The following is a 12698-nucleotide window of genomic DNA, read 5'->3' on the forward strand; positions in this document are numbered from 1 at the left end:
AAAGAACAATCATCCAATGCTTTCAAATCCTTTCAAAATAGTTGTTGCTTCACTCTTCTGATTTTCTGCAATGCTTAGACGAGATTAAATCCATTGAACAACCTTTTGAAGCTTTAAGTCTTGCATCTCCTGATGAACTTCAGCTTTTGATGATCTTGCTTCTGATGAACTTGCTCCTGATGACGTCATCACTTTAGGAGCACTAAACTTCAAGAGCACTTCTCTTCAAACGCTTCAAGCTTCCTTTTGTTGATTCCTTAGCTCTCTTTTGTTCTTTCAGAACCTAATAAAGATATCAAATTTTTGTCTATGGTCATGTACACTTTAACAAATATTAGCATATTCAATTGACAATTTTTAATACCTTGTTATCATCAAAACTCTTAAAGGGTAATGTTAAACACATTTTGTTTCAACATATTCTTTCAGTTTCAAATTATACGACATTTTGGACATTTAACACGTATTAAAAAATGAGGCTTCTATGGTGCCCTTAGAAAACTAACTCTTTTGAAAAAAATTATTTTGTTTAGCTAATAGTATAACTGCCGATGTTATGTGAGTTAGTGTCCTGCTGGTGGATCACTCTAAAACTAAATTTTGCTTTATTACACTTCAGTCATCATATAAAATATTAAGAGAAATTTCAATCTTAGTGCACAAATGAGAATATATGTTTAATTTTGATTTAATTAGGGACACAATTGCAATAAGTAAAAATATAATGACACACACTATAGGCAAATGTTCAATACACCATATAATCTGATGTGGCATGAATTAAATACACAAATGCTCAATGATTGACCATTTAACTTCACTAAAAATGTTATTTAAGGAGGGTGCTTTCATCGATAAATACTACTATCTCCGTCCCTAAATAAAGGACCATTTTGGTCAAATCACGAGAATTAAGAAAGTTGGTATTGATATTAATTTTGCTTGTAATTATTAATGTTTAATTTTTACAATTTTATCTTTTAAGAGAGAGGGCGTTAACTTATGTTTTCAACATAATATTTAATGTCGATCGAAGAAAAAGATATAAAATAAATAGAGTTATCTTAGTAAAAAAAAATTAAAGTTGTTGAAAATATCAAAGGAGTCTTATAAAAATGGACTTTTTTTTTCAATCGAGTGTTATAATTAGGGACGAAGGTAGTACATAGTTTTTTTTTTGAAGGAGGAAATAGTACATATTTTTGTGTGGGAAAGAAATATTATGAGTTGTTTTACAAAATCGTCTTTAATAAATGATATGGAAATGATGAATGAAATAATTGAAAGAAGATAGAGTAATAGATAGTTAATGATATATAATAAGAAAATTTTATAAAAGCGATATTTTGTCAAAAATACTATAAAACGACATATAATTTAGGACAATTTTTTCCAAAGCGACATATAATTTGGGAAGGAGGGAGTATTCCCTAGGTTTTTTTGGATAAAAGGCAAGAAGTAGGGGAGGCATCAAGGAGCCCAGAGACATCCCAACTAGGTTGGCACCCCACTGGAACTCCTATCCTATACCGACTACTCCATATATATTAAAAAGAAAGGTAAAATATATATATACAAAGAAGGGGGACTAGGCCGTTACCTTTAAAAGAAAAAAATGAAAAAAGGAAGCAATAAAAAATCAGAAATCTTAGGGAAAGCGGTAATTAGGCAAGCCATTTCTATCCTTAGAGAAGTCGAAAGCCAACATAGGAGGTAATTTGTCAAACCAAGCAGTGTCAAACAAGTTGATGACATTCTGTCATTACTCTTTTAGTAGACATTTTTCATGTAATTTTAGGGGTTATTTATTGTAATTCATGGAGTTGCAAGCTACAAAAGAACAAGAAATTGAAGTTTGAAGAAGTCAGAATCGGCCACCGATTTTTGCTGCTGATTTTCTCCCTTTTGATTCGACAAAAATCGGCCCCCGATTTTGCCAGACTGGGCACACGTTTTAACGCATTCGGCCACCGAATTTTGGACTCGGTGGCCGATTTTGACAGGCTTATAAATAGAAAAGTCCGTTTTCAAAGGGAGGGTTCACGATTTTAGAGAGAAAATGCATATTTGGATGTTCACGATTTTAGAGAGAAAAGGCATATTTGGAGCGGAGGCTTTGAAGATTTGGTGGGAGACCATCACAACTCATAGTCAATTATCCAATACATATATGAATCCTTGATTTTATGTGAGTTATCTTGTACTGTAGTTATGAGTAACTAATCTCTTTATGGTTAAGCTTGAGATGAATCTGATGTAATCCTATGGGAACCCTAATTTGTTGAACTCCTTTGAATATCATTGAAAGTCTAGTTTTAATTCATATTACTTTATGTTTTATGCTTTTTGTATGTTTATCATTGACTACTAACCCTAACTTTATGAATATGCAAACTGATCTTAGAGATTAAATGACCACTAACCCTGGCTTTTGACTCTGATCTAGGTAATAAGTTTAACCTAAGTAATCAAGCTAGAGATAGATCATTATTAGGTTATGACATAGGGATTAACGTTCTTTTAAAACCTCCAACGGTTTCAAATTCACTTAAGAGATTAAGGGGTTGTCACATGCGGGGAGAATTCTAGGTCAAGAGATTGGGTAGAATTACTTTGTTAATCTGTCGTTAAACTAGATAATCATTGCTTGAATTAGGAGTGCAAGTTACCATAGGAGAACTTCAGAGGATTCGAAGGTCTTAACCATACTTCTCTCTAATATTCTGAAAACCAACTTTTATTGTTTTATTTACGTTTATGTTACAAAACAACTCAACTGCCTAGGGCAATCAATATAAATTTATACATCCTTTTTGATAAAGAAATTGCCGAGTAGAAATTAACAACGGTCCTCGTGGATACGAACTTTATTACTACTTCGATAGCTTTTGGTACACTTGCCAAATATCTATCACAAGTCATGTCCGAGGAAGTCAGCCAACGGTTCCGAAGACGGAAAGGAATGAGATTTGTGTCCTTGAAAGCAAGAACAGGCGCAGATGAATCACTTTCCACCCAGATATTCCAGTAAATAATCTTCATTTGGAATTAGGTTGAGGACCCTGGGAGCGGGTTGCATATGTTGCCTTTGTCGCCTTCTTCTTTTGCGACTTTGATAAATATGGAGTAAAAGGGACCTCTGTCGATGAAGCATTTTACAAAGAATCTTTCAGCAGCTCCATCTCTTTCTGTAACACTGGATCTACCGGGTCATCTTCCCTTGCCATAATATTTCGAACATTCGGAAAATCAGATGCCAAGGTTAGAATAGGTACCATGTCGTTTCGAACAACCGGAGAGCGGACTATATCATCTGAAACATTCTGAAGAGGCATACTGAATGATGTGCTAGAAAGTGCAGTAATTTGTGGGGAATCACCTGTTTGATTCTCTTCATGAACTTCTGTATCAACAAACGTAACCTCCTTGTCATTGGTGCCTGTACTAGTATTCCCTAGGTTTTGTTCTTAATATATATATATATATATATATATATATATATATATGGGGCTGCTAACTTACTCCCACCTAAAAACATGAAGGAGTAAGTTAGCAAGCCTACTCCCACTTGATTTTTACTAAAAAACCATTCTTTATTATTTATTCTAGTGATACTCAAAGGTTAATTTTGTAAATTTGTTTTTAAACATACATCTACGTTGCTACAAAATTCATCAACGCTGTTTCTACGTGAATCATTGTTGTCGTAATAAAGCCTTGAAGGTTTTTCTAGTAAACTAGTACAACCCTTGAATTTGTGTTCTATTTTAATTATATGTCAGCATTCACATGAAAGCAAAAAGAAAAAAAAGAAAAAAAAAAGACATTACTCTAATTCATTCCCACCAATTCTAAATTATAGTATGAATAAAAATAAACATTGAAACTCTTAACCAAAAAAATACAGTAGTGATTAATCGAAATGATCTATATACACTTACACTTATATTAAAAGAAATGTCCTATGGATTTACCATTTTGCCCCTATAAGGGTCAATTTGGTAATCTACTTATTGGTTAATTTTTTTTTTTTGAACTATGACCTATGAATTTCCATTTTTGCCCCTAACCAATTTTTTTAATTATTTTCTAATTTTTATATTTTAAATAACTTTTAATTATTTTCCAATTTTTTTATTTTTAACTATTCTTCATTTTTTTTCTCCCAAATTCAGTTGCTTCTACATTGCCGTTGTGGGAGATTAAGTTATCGTTTGACCCGACTTTTTTCAAACTTCGCTACATTTTTAAGGAGAAGTTAGGCCAAACACAATATCAATTAGTAAGGAGAAATGCTTACTAAAAAAAGTACTTTTTTGAACGCATAAAATTGAATGGAATGAGCTTTGACCAGAAATTGTTGAATGTTACTTTAAAAAACTACTTCTCGACAATTTATTTCACAAACACCTCTTTTCAACTCACGCCGCAAAATCTTTTCTTTATTTTTTAATATTATATTTCAATATATTTTTTTCTTCCATTTAACTTTATTTTTTTCAACCGTTCCATTTAATTTTTTAAGGAGGTTCCATTTAATTTTATCTTTTTTCAAAGAAATTTTATTATTTTTTTATCACTTATATATTTAATTTCAATATCGTTTAATCATCACAACCTCACAAATATTTTTATTCACCCTGTCATTTAATGATTCCAAATATTATTATTTCCTTTCTTCAAACTCGCGAATATACACACACATATTAACGTTTAGAGTAATATTTTATGTTCGTCTGTCTGTTTTTTTGTTACTAATGCATATAATTTTTTTAGTGTTGTTTGGTTGAGTGCTACCTCACCAATTTTTTTTATTTTTTTTTATCTATTTTCCAATTTTTATATTTTTAAAAACTTTTAACTATTTTATAATTTTTTATTTTTAACTATTTTCCAATTTTTTTCTTCCAAATTCAGTTGCTTCTACACTGCCGTTGTGGGCGAATAAGATACCGTTTGACCCAGGTTTTTTTTCCAACTTTTCTACATTTTTAAGGAGAAGTTAGGCCAAATACAATATCAATTAAGTACTTACTAAAAAATGTACTTTTTTTAATGCATAGAATTGAATGCAATGAGCTTTGGCCAAAAGTTGTTGAATGTTACTTCAAAAATCTACTTCTCGACAATTTATTTCACAAGTATCTCTCTACAATTCACGTTGGGAAGCTTTTCTTTTATTTTTTAATATTATATTTCAATACGTTTTTTTCCACCATTTAAATTTTTTTTTTGAACCGTTGCATTTAATTTTTTTTAAGGAGGTCCCATTTAATTTTATTACCTTTTTTTCAAAGGAATTTTATTATATTTCAGAATTTGATTTCATTGTTTTTGACTATGTTTCTTGAATTGTTGTCGTGACCTTAACACTTCTCAAGCTCAGAGTCAAAGCATCAGTCTGAACTTAAGTCAGAGTTCGTCTTCTTCTCAATGTATTCGTACAACGATTTTTTCAATCTGTCTCAGGTTAGGCCAATTGTTGAATTTATAAACTTAGTCAAGGTCTGCTTTTTTTATGCACAAACATGCTTTGAATTTTTTTACACACAAATTAAAAATATATATTGCATTATTTTTTATTTCACGTGCATAATTTGTGTTAGGATACATATTGCATCACTATTTGGAAAGCAACTAAATTCAATCCTAACCAGTTTGGATGATATTATGAGAGTTGCACCAAATGTTCGAAGACATCAATGTCAAATGGTGCTAGCTATAGATGCACATGCGAGAGCGATGCTTAATTTCCATTTGTTTCAACAATATTAGTAATATGCATTAGACTAATATTGTTCTTATTTCCCTGTTTAGCATTTCCCAAACGAGGTGTCAAGAACAATTCTAAAAGAAAAGCGCAAAGCAATCACTCTAATTGATGACCAGACACAGAGAAAATATAAGTGTCGTCTCATTACCGCCGAAAGAGAAAACTATGAAAAATACTCGGGTGGGCAGTGATTCAATTTCTACAAAGAACGTGTGATGGAAGAAGGTGGTAAGCTCATCTTTGATTTCGAAAAGTCACCGAAGAACTTGCATGTTCGAGTTGTTCCAAAGTAGATCTTTGCTGGTGAACTATTTGAACTTTTACTATTTTGACGCATCATTTTGGACTGTAATCGTAAACTATCTTGACTTTGGGATGTCATTTGTTCTTTTCATTTTATCTGATGTAAGTATTAGCAAAAATCCCTTTTTGGTTAGTCTATGACACTTGCAGTCTTTTTTATAAACCTAACTATTATGTAACGTTAATCTGCACATTTATAAAGGACAACAGTTTTCCGTAATTTATAAGATTTCTCCTTCAAAACTAAATTTTAAAAAAATACGTTATTCAACCCGTGCGAAGCACGGGTTTGTAACTAGTTTTAGAGGGAAATCGATACGATGAAATGAGGGCAAGAACCGATACTTTAAAATGGTTGACGTATCGTATCCCCTGCATCCTGCACCAATATCTGCCCGATATTTTTTGATACGTATCAGAAGAGTATCCGAAGATTAATTTTTTTTTTTAAATAATTATCCGATACTTCCGGTACGTATCAGAAAAGTATCTGATAATTATCCTGCACCTATACCTGCCCCAATAATTCCCAATTAACGTTAAATAAAATAACTTAACTCCTGAGTATGGTGCTTCTTTTTTAGATCGATATAGTATAGCACTAAAAATGTTTCTTTTGGATATAGAATATCACTTATGGTGCTTTTTTTTTGGAATATATTGTGTATGTAATTGACTAACCGTCAATTTTTATTTATATTTATGTTGATGTGCTACGAGTCTGGTTTCTTTTGTTTGTTAATATATTTGCATATTAAAAAAATGATTATAATTATATTGTACATTTAATTATATAATTTTTTTTATTAACGTATTCCGGCCGTATCGTATCTTGATTTTTGAAATTTTTTCATATCAGCGTATCAGTGCAGTATCGTATCTCGTATCCGGACTTGACAGCTAGTGATTAATCGAAATGATTTTAGAGGGAAATCGATACAATGAAATGAGCCAAAAACTGTTTGTTAAAGATGGTTACATGGTTTGATGTAAATAAATAACCTGCATAACCTAGAGCTACACGACAAATAGCAAACTGTTACATGATTTTTAATTTGAAAAAATATTAAATTTACAAAATTACATAATGATTTGGGTTATTGGTAAATAACTACCGGGAGTATGCTTGCTAACTACTCATTCATGTTTTTAGGTGGGAGTCCTTCATGTTTTTAGGTGGGTTTTTAGCCCGGAGTAAGTTAGCAGATATATATATATATACACATGAGGTTTGCTAGAAGACACCCACTAGTTTTTATGTGAGAGTGTTTTAACAAAGCTACACCTTAGGGTGTATTTAACCACTTTTTAGTTATTCACTTGCTATAACACACCTTCTAAAAAATGAGTGGGTGTATTCTAGAAAATGTCTATAAGAGTTGCTAACATACACCCACTTATTTTTTAAGAAGGTGTGTTTTAGCAACATTCACCTTAAGGTGTATTTAACAACTTTTTAGTTATATCTTTGCTAAAACACACCTTAATAAAAACTAGTGGGTGTATATATATATATATATATATATATATATATATATATATATATATATATATATATATATATATATATATATATATATATATATATATATATATATATATATGGTTTTGCTAGAAGCCACCCATGAAGGTGCCTTATAGCAATCCACACCTGAAGGTGTGATTTCCACTTTTTAGTTATAACTTGGATAAAAGGCACCTTCATAAAAATTAGTTGGTGTCTTTTAGCAAATGCTTATAGAATAACTTGTTAATAAAATATTCATAAAATGTGTCTTCTAGAAAAACTCATATATATATATATATATATATATATATATATATTCCCTATGTTTTAAGATGAATATCACTCCCTCATTTCCTTTTTTCTCTCTCTGTCTCAAAATAATTGTCTCTTTAACGAATATTAAAAAAAGTTGTTAGATTTATAAATAGATATTAAAAATAATTGTCTGAGATATGTGTAACTATTACAGAATGTAAGTACCATTTGTATATAAATGTCATGTTGATTTTTTATATTCCAAAATAATTGATAATATTAATAATAGTAGTGCTTACCGGTTTTTTTAGTGACAGCATTGCAGGAAAAACACTGTCATTACTCGGTTCGTAGTGCTTATCGGTTATGTGTGAACGAACTCATTGACGTGTCACATCTTCGCAGGTCGGGCAATTGGTCTGGAATTTGGAGACTCAAAGTTCCACCAAAAGTGAAGAACTTGGTTTGGCATATGTGTCGAGGTTTTTCGCCCACCCGGATTAGACTACATGATAAAGGGGTTCATTGTCCAACTGACTGTGTAAATTGCAATTTTGGTCAGGAAGATTTTGCTCATCTGTTCTTTTCATGTCCCTTTGCGATTCAAGTATGGACAAGGGCCGGTTTATGGACTGATATTTGTTTTTCTGTTGCTTCTGCTCATATGGCTGAAGAGACTATTTTTTCACTTATGCAAAATCTCTCTACTGTGCAGGCAAAACATATGGTTATGCTATTTTGGAGTTTATGGAAACGCCCTAATATAATGGTTTGGGAGGATGTTACGGAGTCATGTGCAGATGCGATTGAAAGAGTTAAAGTTATGCTAGATGATTGGGAGTTCGCTAACAGTTTGCGAACAGATATGCAGCTCGCAACTCAGCCTGCACCACACGGTCTGCAGCAACAGGCTGCTGCTGTGAACAGATTAGCTGTTGTTCTTGCGGCATCTGCTACTGCTGAACCGCAACAGATCAAATGGCAGCCCCCTGCGAGTGGTCGTTTGAAATGTAACAGTGACGCGGCTTTTTCTATACCCCATAACTGCATCGGTGTTGGCATTTTCTTGCGAGATGACGAAGGAACTTTTGTCCTTGCCACAACTGTGAACTTTGAAGGTGTGTACTCTGTTGAGGTGGGAGAAGCTTTAGGTTTGTTCCATGCTATTCAATGGTTGAGTGATATGCAAATGGACAACATTGATTTTGAAGTAGATTCAAAAATCACGAAAGATGCTTTTATTGCTAGACGAGATAATATATCTGAATTTGGGCACATTGTTGAAGCGTCTCGTTCTATGTTTCATTCCAAATTTTCTAACTCTCGGGTGGAGTTTGTTAGGCGACAAGCCAATGTGGTAGCTCATATTCTCGCTAGAGAGACCACATTAATAGCTAGTGCCGTAGTTTATTATGCTATACCCAACTGTATTGAATCTTCGATTATAAATGAAAGACTTAAATATGCAAACCGTCCCTGTAATTTGAGCGCATTTTGATTTTCGTCCCAGTAAAAAAAAAAAATTAATTACATCCCTGTAAAACAAATTTTGTTTTAAAAATGTCCCTGGCCCCACTTCATTGGCGATTTGGCAAGGTTTTGGGACACGTGGCAGTTGCACGGAGCACCACGTGGCATAAGTTGCACAGTCAGCAACTGCCACGTGACCTAAAACATTGCCAAATCACCAATGAAGTGGGGCCAGGGACATTTTTAAAACAAAAAAAAAAATTTATAGGGATGTAATTAAATTTATTTTTTTTTGCAGGGACGAAAATCAAAATATAATGCGCTCAAATTACAGGGACGGTTTGCATATTTAAACCAAAAGGAAATGCTATAAACACCTTTTCTTAAAATAAAAAAAAACTATGAAACAGTGTTCCCCTAAAAAAAAATCAGATGGTTAGGTGTTAAGAGCAACTCTCAGTCTCATTTTTTTATGGTGAACCACGATAAAAAATTGTTCAATTAAAACTATATAAGCGTGCTGCGAATGTTTGGTCTAGCATCATTTTCATATTCAATAAGCAATCTAAAAATGTTTGGTCTAGAAGTTTTCTCTAACTTCTATTTATATATTCTTCTATTCAATCAACTTTGATTTTAAATACGTGCGAATCCATGCAGAAGGAAAAAAACAAAGTGCTAAAGAAAAAGTTGAGACTATAGATGATGACAATAAGGTAATTACATATAGCTTCTTTGATGGGGAAGTGGGTGAGAGTTACAAGAGTTTAAAGGTAACATTACAAGTGATTGATAAGGAACATGGTGGTGGGATTGTGAAATGGACATTTGAGTATGAGAAACTAAAGGAGGATATTACAGGTCCATCTCCTGATTCATTTTTGGAATTTGCTGCAAAGGTCACAAAAGATATTGATGCTCATCTTATCAAGGAATAACAATTACAAGATGAACAAAGATGAAGATGAAGTGTGTTTGGTTAGAGTGTTATTGCTTATAAAACAAACTTTGCTTTCAACCAAAAAAAAACTTTGGTGTGATAGATCTGTTTAGTTTTGTGTGAGTAAATTTCTATGTTTGGAATTCGGATCCCCAACATTATATTTTTTATTTATGTTTTCGGGTGTGAGAGTCACAAATGCTTGTTTCTTTTAGTAAGTGTTTAATTTCAGGTGAAGCCTACGTTATCCTCTCTTGTTTAGAGGGTAATTTACCCTCTCATGATATCAACCAATCAAAATGTAATATACATAGGTAACATTAAATGTCAAATAAATGAGTAGATTTTTTCTAAAAATAAAAGAGTTAATCTTAATTATATTTTTTTGAAGGAGAGTTAATCTTAATCATCAGGTAACTTTTAATTTTTTAAATTTTTTTTTTTTTAAACAACAAATGATTTAATTTTTTATTTTTATATTAAGGTGTTCAATCTTAATTAATTTACACTACAAAACTTATAACAAATAAAATTTTACATCAAATTTCTTTCATCTGGATGTCCTTAAATTCATCATTTACATTCATAAAATTTCTTCCATTCAAGAACCCCGAACGTGAGAACAAAAATATCTTCTTCTTTCAAATTTCTTCTTCTTTATTCTTCCATATTGATCAATTTTTGTTTCTTTTTCATCCTTCTTCCCATTTTGATTGTTCAATTTTGTCGTTCCAAATTGCCGTAATTTCCAATTATCGTGAGAATTGTCATTGTTTTTAGAACCGCGTCAGGTATCGTGACTTTTTTTTTTTTTATTTAAGCAGCCAACCTAATAAAATCTGTTAACACGCATAGACCTGTCTCACTATCAGCAAAAGCCTTTAAGTCCAAATAAAAGAACAAAAGCCTCATCACATAACCATTTCAGTAACAACCAAAAAAATGCTAGCAAACACCCACAACATCACAGCGGCAACACCTGCTAGCAGCCCCCAAAGTACAACGAATGATTTACTCAATTGTTATAATTAACTACCTCACAACCAAGAAAAATCAAATCAAAAAGAAAAATCAAGTCATCATACCTGACGTTGAACTGGAAATAACAACAATTCTCACGATATTTGAAATCATGATGATTCTCACGAAAATTGAAAAATGCGGCAGTTGGGAACGACAAAATTGAACAATCAAAATGGGAAGAATAAATTTTATGAATATAACTGATAAATTTAAGGACATTAAGATGAAAGAAATTTGATGTGAAATTTTAATTGTTCTAAGTCAGTCCTGTAGTGTAAATTAATTAAGATTGAACACCTAAATATAATTAAGGCAATATTACATTATGAGTCATTTATCTTATTTATTTGTAACACTTTGGTCCTTTGTCTTTATTTTTTTCCCGTTTAGGTCCTTTATCTCTCTTAAAAGCACATATACATCTTTTTTTGTATTTTTTATTTATTAAAAATACATAATTTTATTTTTGAAAAATATATTTTTATTAAAACTGAAAAAAAATCCAAAAATATGATGAAGATGTTCATCATCTTCATCTTCTTCCTTTGAATCTTCATCATCTTCTTTAAATAAATAAAAAAATTCTACTAAAATATATCTCAAAATATCGTGAATTAATGTTATATTCACCTCAAATCTTATTTTAAACATAAAAATCAAAACCTTAATTTCACAAATGTTGCAAGGCGGATGGTGGAGGCTTAGACTTTACGAAAGTTAAGATTGTTCTGGAAACAACAAAATTGATGTGTAAAGTTGCTATCAATTTTGGGGTTATTTTTATGTCGGACTTGAATATTGAGTTAGATAATAATAATAATAATAATAATAATAATAATAATAATAATAATAATATACAGCGTGACAATTTATATAATTTTTTTTTTTTTTTGTGATGAAACTAAATTTCTTTCTCTATAGGTGTTTGATTTTTGTGTTTAAAAGAAGATTTGAGGTGAATATAACATTAATTCATGATATTTGAAGATATATTTATGTAGAATTTTTTTTGATTAAATGAAGATGTTGAAGATTTAAAGGAAGAAGATGAAGATGATGAACATCTTCATCATATTTATGGATTTGTTTCATTTTTAATAAAAATATATTTTAAAAAATAAAATTATGTATTTTAATAAAAAAAAATGTGAAAAAGGATGTATATGTGCTTTTATAAGAGATAAAAGACCTAAGCGGAAAAAAATAAAGATAAAGGACCCAAATGTAACAAATAAATAAGATAAAAGATCAACCATACAAAGAGGCTGGACATCACATCTTCATCTAAAAACCTTAATCATTTGTGACCTAATTGATCAAACCACTCCAAAATTCATTTGGAAAGGTTCTAACAACACCGACATCAACCTGGTGGGTTGGCAAAATATAGCTAAGCCTAAGGTTTGGTGAAAACTATGAATTCCTAT

The 12698-nt window shown here is 31.3% G+C and overlaps 2 protein-coding genes across 2 annotated transcripts; both read left to right on the forward strand.

Moving 5' to 3' along the window:
* The first annotated feature begins 8156 nt into the window (after positions 1–8156).
* LOC112418740 (uncharacterized) lies at positions 8157–9338 on the forward strand. Its single transcript, XM_024775534.2, has 2 exons — positions 8157–8445; positions 8554–9338. The coding sequence occupies exons 1-2, from the start codon at positions 8311–8313 to the stop codon at positions 9334–9336; spliced, it is 918 nt and encodes a 305-aa protein (XP_024631302.1). The 5' UTR covers positions 8157–8310; the 3' UTR covers positions 9337–9338.
* Positions 9339–9398: 60 nt separating this feature from the next.
* Positions 9399–10246, forward strand: LOC120577942 (MLP-like protein 34). Its single transcript, XM_039830036.1, has 2 exons — positions 9399–9486; positions 9969–10246. Exons 1-2 carry the CDS (start codon positions 9399–9401, stop codon positions 10244–10246), a joined length of 366 nt encoding a protein of 121 aa, XP_039685970.1.
* The last annotated feature ends 2452 nt before the right edge of the window (positions 10247–12698 follow it).

The sequence above is a fragment of the Medicago truncatula genome, chromosome 1 (assembly GCF_003473485.1).
Source record: "Medicago truncatula cultivar Jemalong A17 chromosome 1, MtrunA17r5.0-ANR, whole genome shotgun sequence".
Lineage (NCBI taxonomy): Eukaryota > Viridiplantae > Streptophyta > Magnoliopsida > Fabales > Fabaceae > Medicago > Medicago truncatula.

Bases quoted from the DNA above. Each gene is read 5' to 3' on its own strand.
- LOC112418740 (XM_024775534.2), top strand. From the start codon at position 8,311: ATGTGTCGAGGTTTTTCGCCCACCCGGATTAGACTACATGATAAAGGG. The intron at 8,446-8,553 runs GTATGGACAAGG...TCTACTGTGCAG, and splicing joins CATGTCCCTTTGCGATTCAA to GCAAAACATATGGTTATGCT.
- LOC120577942 (XM_039830036.1), top strand. From the start codon at position 9,399: ATGTCCCTGGCCCCACTTCATTGGCGATTTGGCAAGGTTTTGGGACAC. The intron at 9,487-9,968 runs GTCAGCAACTGC...GAATCCATGCAG, and splicing joins CACGTGGCATAAGTTGCACA to AAGGAAAAAAACAAAGTGCT.